The 7652-nt window shown below is 36.7% G+C and overlaps 2 protein-coding genes across 2 annotated transcripts; one reads left to right on the plus strand and one right to left on the minus strand.

Annotated features, from left to right (window-relative positions):
• The first annotated feature begins 302 nt into the window (after positions 1-302).
• Positions 303-3325, plus strand: LOC133819024 (uncharacterized). Its single transcript, XM_062252163.1, has 7 exons — positions 303-706; positions 790-1051; positions 1405-1584; positions 1683-2358; positions 2479-2579; positions 2677-2736; positions 2828-3325. The coding sequence occupies exons 1-7, from the start codon at positions 527-529 to the stop codon at positions 2875-2877; spliced, it is 1509 nt and encodes a 502-aa protein (XP_062108147.1). The 5' UTR covers positions 303-526; the 3' UTR covers positions 2878-3325.
• A 481-nt stretch (positions 3326-3806) lies between these two features.
• LOC133819025 (fructose-1,6-bisphosphatase, chloroplastic-like) lies at positions 3807-6971 on the minus strand. The gene is made up of 4 exons (XM_062252164.1): positions 6450-6971; positions 5400-5624; positions 4182-4688; positions 3807-4000 (listed from the first exon to the last, which is right to left on the minus strand). Exons 1-4 carry the CDS (start codon positions 6906-6908, stop codon positions 3929-3931), a joined length of 1263 nt encoding a protein of 420 aa, XP_062108148.1. The 5' UTR covers positions 6909-6971; the 3' UTR covers positions 3807-3928.
• Positions 6972-7652: the final 681 nt, after the last annotated feature.

The raw sequence follows: 7652 nt of genomic DNA on the forward strand, positions 1-7652 counted from the left end.
TCCACACAAAATTTTCAAACCGACCGAACAGTGGCGGTTTTTTCGATATTCGGTTTAATTGGTTTCGATTTTTTCAATATTCGGAAGGTCGGTGTATACAGTTTTTCTAATTTTTCGGATTTTATGCTCAGTTGTAAGTATTATATATTTTGTTTGAGATACATCTATGATAGAAGAAAACTTAAAGAAAAAAAATCCTCATTTAATTTGAGCTTAAATTGGAGGGAAAGTCAAATCAAGATAACCGCTAAAATAAATAATAAAGAAAGAAGTAAGAGAGAGGTTTTTCCTCCAAAAATTTGAAAAGCTCCCGCGTTTTTCTACTCTTCCGACTCATCTCCCTCCCTCCCTTTCACTCTTTCCCTCTTTTTTTCTCTTCCATTCTCCGCCTATTTCCTCCCTCATTTTCACTTCTTCTGATCTAAACTCAAACCCCTTTTCTTATTCTTCTTCTTCTTCTTCTCCTCTCTCTGCAATTTTTCTTTCTCAGATCTCACAACCCATTTCCCCTCCATCTTCGTCAACAATGAGCAGACAACCCAGAGTCAAGAAGAAGTCTTCTCAGAATCTCGGTACCGGAGACGTAACTCCGAAGCAAATTGCTTTCATCGTCGATCGATATCTATTCGACAATAAATTTTCTCAAACTCGCTCTCTTTTTCGAACTGAAGCCTCCTCCCTCATTGCTCAATCTCCCAGTCAAGAGGTACGTTTTTTTTTAGGAAATTTGTGATCTGGGGTTTCGATTTCTTGCGGTTTTCTTTAATGGGTTTGTGTTGATTTTCTCAGGCGACTAAGGGAATACTGGGTCTCGGCCAAATAATTAACGAGTATATAAGTTTGAAAGCACAGAAACTAATGGTGGATCAAGAAAGGGTTCGACTTGAGCAGGAGAAGTTCCGGGTCCAGACGCTGTTGCAGAGTATGCAAAATGCAATGTCTGCGTACAATGCTAGTGGAAGCTCGTCTGTGCCGGCCGCGATTTCCTCTGTAGCTCCTAAGCCAGCGATTATGGCTCCTCGGTTGCAGCCGTTTAATGGGTCTCAAGCAGGTACATCATATTTACATCCCAGTTACCTTTTTCGATTTATGTTCAAATTGAACTGAAAACAAAAGCTCATGAATCTTGAAGATGGTACAATGTTGGTTTATACATATTTCTTACTAGTGTAGTGATGTTGATTAGGATGAACTATCAATACGGATGGCACTAGTGAAAGTTGATTTCTTTTTTCTTAGATGTGAATCCTGAATCTTGAAATGTTTATGGATTTTTGTTGCTGTCACTTTCTTTACAAAGTCGTTATCTAAGTTTTAATTGCTATGGGATTTTTTTTGATGAATTTGGAAGGTTGGTGTCTTTAGTGGTAACTTTTTTTCTTCTTCTTATTGTTTTCAAATTAGGGTTTCCTTTGAACAACAATCCAACTGTACATTCAATGTCTATGCCTTCCAACACGAATGCTCAACCTACAAATATATCTTCATTGTCAAATAATAAGAGAAAAAACCCCAAGATTATTTCAAATGCCCCTCCTCCAGCTGCGAAGAGATCTTGCAGCAAATTCTCACTTCCAGAGAAAGGTAGGATTATCTGTGGTGGTGTACGTAATCTTTGTTACTTAATGCTTCTGTTTTTCGATTGCATAAGCTTAATTACATTTATTTTTCTTCCAATGCAGAAGCAGTTCCACAATATGGTAGCACAGTTAATAGTCAAGAAAATACTCAGGCTCCCGCTTCTGCAGTTGAATCATCACCAAACATCTGTGTGGCTAGTGGATCAAGTGTGGCCAAGTGTTTGTTCAATCAGCCCTCACTCTCCATTCCAACAAATGCTTCTGTTCCCAAGACGCCCCCAAGAGCAAATTCCTCTCAAAGTGACAAATCAACATCTCCTCTTGATGTTTCTTCCACTGCTAAATGTAGCAATGCTAGCACTCCCACAGAGATGACCCCAACAAGATGCACTGTAATATCATCATCCAAAAGAGTGACGCTGAGTCCATGTAAACAAATGGCTTTTTACATGGAGAAAAACCAGTGCATTTCCACTTCCTCGCCAGTCAAGACAAATTCAAAGAGGCAGACAATAAGCAATAATGTGAAAGGAAGACTTGATTTTAGTGATTCTGACTCATTGGTGAATTTAGGGTCAGGCGAACCAATTTTTGAGCAGACTTCAACATCTGAGTCTGAAAAGGAAATTGACCTTTTTGACATTGATCTGCCTAATTTTGATGCCATTGGAGAAGATTTCTCCTTTACTGAAATGTTGGGTGCTTTTGATTTTGAGTGTGGAGAAATGGATTACTCTTGCGAACTACCTATAGGTGCTTCTATGGACACCATTTCAGGGTATTGCCTTGCTTCATTTTGCTGTGCTTTTCATATGGTTTTTTCATCTTTCCATTTTCTGTATAAGTTTTAATTTTATTTTCATGCCTGATTTCTTTTTTCCATCTAAATCATACACAGCTCATCCCCTGAATCAATGTGTGGCTATATGGGGTCTAACCAAGTTATGTCAGAATTCTCTACTGTGACAGAAGTATTATCACAAGATATGAGTATGCAAGGTGAACAAGCTGGCCTTCTTAAAGTTGTATAGTTTTCATCTCATTCATTTATTCATCCATTCATCAGAAACTAAGTTTACAAGTTTCAATGTTGCAGGGCCGGATTCTATGTCAGCTCTAAAATCTGTGACAAGATGCATCAAAATTATAAGTCCTGGTATATAACCATTCCAACTGTCTTAATACATGCTTCAATTCGTTATTGTTAGATCTAAGTTGATTTATTGAAATGATTATTGAATTTGCAGTAAAAACTTGTGGGAATTCTCTGGATCAGAACTGTGCTGCAACAAACTGACTGGGAGAGTAGGCATTACTTCTTTATGGTCTGATATACCCGCACTTAATTAACATAGATGTATAAAAGTTAACTGTTAGTCTGTTTACATATTCTTTTGTCTAGGATGTAAGGTCATGACTTGTGTGATCATGATTAGTGCCTCTTCTAATGACTTGATATTATGAAAAATAGAACAAGAAAGAAAGATTTTCTATAATCTATATCACCAGGGTCACCAGACCTTGATACATCTGCAAAAGAGGAAATAAGTACGGAGATACAGACTTACAATTCTCTTCCACTATCTCCTATTGCCTAATATAATTCTAGATCAATTGCCAAGTAATTTAAATTCACGAGTTATTTGAAGTTCCTTTTTGTCAATATAGAATAGGAAGTATATGATGAATTAACAAGGAGTTGTCTAATTAGATTCTGTACACGGGAAGAAGAAATGTATAGCCTAAGCTACAGTTTCTATGAGTTTGGCACAAACAACTATCAAATATTTGGTTTTTTTTTCCTTTAGTCGTTTCCAAATAGCTGAGACTGTTTATTCAAAATTAACACATGGTGTTAACACGAGTCATTTTTGCCGTAATTCAAGAATCATGTATACAAAGACAGTTTAAATGGTTAATGACTAATGCTTATAATTTTTAATGCATCAAGTAGCATATTTCCCAGCCATCATTATTTTGGGGGCATAAATCTAAAACATTGATATATTATTCATTTAGCTTACAAATTACAATGGATGAATGAGCTAGCTGTAAACTGTATTACTTATTAAAGGACCACTTATAATTCAACTTGATTGGCCCCATCAAAGTTCTGACTGTCATTTCTAATGACTTTGTTGCAAGTCTTAAGTAACATAATTCGAGTAGTATTCTTAGTTTGGGGTACTGTATTTCTTGAATAAGGTTATCTGATCTCATGTGAGGTTATAATCGAATATGAAAGCATGTCTTAATAATAGGAATGAAAAATGTAATATATATACTTGCAAGAAAATGAAAAAAATCAACTGCAATAGTTTGAAAAACAAAATAAAACCAAATTTTTCTCAGGCCAAATACTTCTCTAATTTTTCCACTTCCTCTGCGCTTCCAATGAAAATTGGTGTGCGCTGGTGCACCTGGTCAAATAAATTGAATATCAGTCATTTAGTGGCTAGAATTAGGCTTGCAAACTGCAAAGTCTTGTTATGTTACCTAGTTTGTTATGTTATCTAGTCTTATAAAGTGTCCTAAACTACTTGCGAAAGAGTTAAACTGAATTTGCATACAGTTTACTCACTATGAAGATTTAGACATTACCTCCAATGGCATGATATCAAGAATTCTTTGTTGACCATCTGTAGCTTTCCCACCTGCTTGTTCTACAAGGTAGCTCATCGGTGCACATTCGTACAGAAGCCTTAAGTTCCCATTTTTGCTATACTTGTTATCGGGGTTCCCATAGATTCCACCACGAAGCAACATTCTATGAATTTCACCAACCAGGCAGCCTATATAACGGCCAGAATAGGACTTGCCAGTGGGACCAGGCTGCCTAAGGTGGTCGAGATAGTTCTTTAGCTTTTCATCCCAAAGGTCATAATTTCCTTCATTGAATGAATAAGTTTTCCCAGTTTTGGGAATCTGAATATTTTCATGTGTCAAAACAAATTCACCATAAGTAGGATCCATGGTGAAAGCAAATACTCCTTTCCCTATAGAAAGAGTGAATACAATTGAGCTTGAATACAGGCAATATCCAGCTGCTAACAAGTTGCTACCTGGCTGGCAAACGCTAACGATGCACCTCTCTTTAGCTTCATCTAGCTGTATTAAGAAGAGAAAGAAAATGACTTCATTGTAATGATATAAAGCGCATATATATAAATATATTTATATGTATCTAAATTAAATTGAACAGATTAAGCAGGTCCAGAGAGATGTTGCTTGGAGCTCTTCATCAGCCTCAAAACAAATCCTTATCACCAAAATGATGAGAAGCTGCTTAACCTCTGGTCTTGATAGGAACTTGAACATTCTCTCCCGAGATATTCAAACGCAATAGGCTTTTGAAACTACAGAACATAAGATCAACATTGGCTCTAAAAGGGTGGCTGTTGCTTCAAATGATGAGAAGCTGCTTAACCTCTGGTCTTGATAGGAACTTGAACATTCTCTCCCGAGATATTCAAACGCAGTAGGCTTTTGAAACTACAGAACATAAGATCAACATTGGCTCTAAAAGGGTAATTGTTGCTTTAAGTTTGATATCTTTTGTTTTCAGGCTCAGAGATGTTGCTTGGAGCTCTTCAGCAGCCTCAAAACAAATCCTTATGACCAAATGGAATCCTAAATGAGAAGCTGCTTAACCTCTGGTCCTGATAGGAACACTAGAACATGAGGTTTTCCTCTTTGTTTCAAATCAACAGGCATTGAAGACTACAGAACATAAGATCAGCTTAGGCTCTACTAAAAGGGTTGTTGCTGTTTTAAGTTTGTTATCCTTATATTGAAATTTCAAGAAAAGATGAATATTACCGGGGAGTCATCATCAAGATCAACAAGGCATTGCTTGTCCGGGCCGTATATGCCAAAGATAGAGCCAGTAGTTAAGGCAGTATCAATATTGGCAGAGCCATCAATGGGGTCAAACACAACAATGTAGTTTCCAGAGTAAGTTTCTTCCACTGCAACAGGCACATCCTCCTCCTCTGAAGCTATTATTCCAGTTCGGCCACTAGACCTTAAACAACTGCAAAATAGCTGCCAAAAATTCAAGAAGATTTTCAATAATCAAATTCAGCTATACACAAAACTGAGAAATTCAAATTAGGAATAACGAAACTGTAGACTACATAGACCAGAAAAACCAGAAAACAAAGTATGCACAGCAAAATGGAGTGAGAGAACATCAATAGAAGCAAGAAACAATGGGCAGCCATAACAAATGATAGAACATAAAATGACATCACAAACTTTATACTGGTTCACTAGGAAGAAATCCAAAGACTTACATAGATACTAGTAGCTTCACACAAATCCTTCTACAATTGACACAAAGATTAATTAATGACAACTCTGGTTATACAAGAATTTTCTCTCTCAAGCCCTCTCTACACGATGACCTCACTCACTCTCTCTTTCTCTTTTCTGCTCTCCTCTGCAATGCAATTGCACCCACTATCTTCCTTGGATTAGCGATAAAGAAATTCTTTTCATTGAGCTCAAGTTCACATTTGCCGACTGATAAGAATGATTGGATTCCATGTCAAAACCAATCAGTGATAGGCGGACTAATTCATGTTCTTATGAATTAATTAATATGTTACACTCTAATACTGACTTTAAATTTGCATATTGTTCATAACACTTTTAGCCCCATAAATCAAGAGCAATTCAAACTAATGGGCTCAAATTCACACTCTGACTTTAAATTAGCATGTTTTCCAGTTCAGTTTAGCTAATTGTAAACGAAAAAATTCAAATTAATGCTAGTTTCAATGAGCTGAAAGTCAAAGACCACTCACATAAATTTGCACATGTAAATATACTAAACAAAAATTCAGGACTAAAAATAATGAGAAGTACCTCATTCGAGATAACATCGAGCTTCTTCTGATCTTCGCCTTGGATATTAATGGTTCCATGAGCACCGGTGAGGTTAGTAATGCTAGACCTCTGAAGCAGCGAAGCGATCTGTTTGCAGGCCAAGGAGATGCTGGAGAGGACGATGGCGAGCTCGGCGTCTATGCTACCGCTTTGTTCTTGCTTCAACAGCCACGTCGTAAGGTGTTCGATAGAGTAGAACTCATGTTTCTCGCTCCCTTGGCTTTTAAGATCAGTTTCCGTCGTCGACGGAGTCACCACCGCCGCAGGCCTCGGCTTCGTTCGGCATCGGACAGTGCCGGCGGAGGCTGTGTTGTAGGTTGGGTCACCCCAGCGAAGAAGAGGGGAAGGAGAGAGGCGTAGTTGCGAAGTGGAAGAGAAGAGAATATGCGAAGAAGACGAAGCTGGGATCGTTCCAGTTCCAGCCATGAATGATCTCATGTCCGTACACACACTCTCGCTCTCTCTTCTGAGTGTTTTTGCTTATCTTTCTTCCAGTTCCGTTTTGACAGTTGTGTGGTTGTTATTCGATAGTTGCCAGTTCTGAATAACACGTCATATTTTAAAAGCTGACGTGTCTTTTTAATTAATATTTTTGGTGGTTATTGAGGTCTTTATTTAGGCCAATTTAATTTATGGCAAAATTACCAATGTTTTTGGCTCGTTAATTTTAAATTCATTTTTTTCTTCCAGAAAACTACCAAGCACACTAAAAAGACTATTTTCATAGCTACCAATTTAGTACGGCTATATAACACTTTGAAATAAATACTTATTACTTTATGATTTCGATAATACTTATTTAATATTCTGTAATTTGAAATCGTATATATTTAATATTTTGTACTCAAATTTGAATAATAAAATTGTATTAATATGACCAAATTATCCTAAGTTTTATGTAATTAAGTAATTAAATTTGAATATGAAACTCATATAATTAAAGGCAATTTGGTCATATTAATAAATTATATTGATCAAAATTGAGTTCAAATATGTATGATTTTAAATTACAAAATACCATATGTGTATTATTGAAAATATAAGATACCAAGTCTTCATTTTGATAAAACACACGGTACCAAATAAGTATTTACCCACTCATTAATGGTGCTAACGTTGCTCACGTGGCACTTGAACAGGTGTTGTGTCTTAATTGGTCAACCTCAAGTTTTCATTTAGCGA

The sequence above is a fragment of the Humulus lupulus genome, chromosome 2 (genome assembly GCF_963169125.1).
Source record: "Humulus lupulus chromosome 2, drHumLupu1.1, whole genome shotgun sequence".
Lineage (NCBI taxonomy): Eukaryota > Viridiplantae > Streptophyta > Magnoliopsida > Rosales > Cannabaceae > Humulus > Humulus lupulus.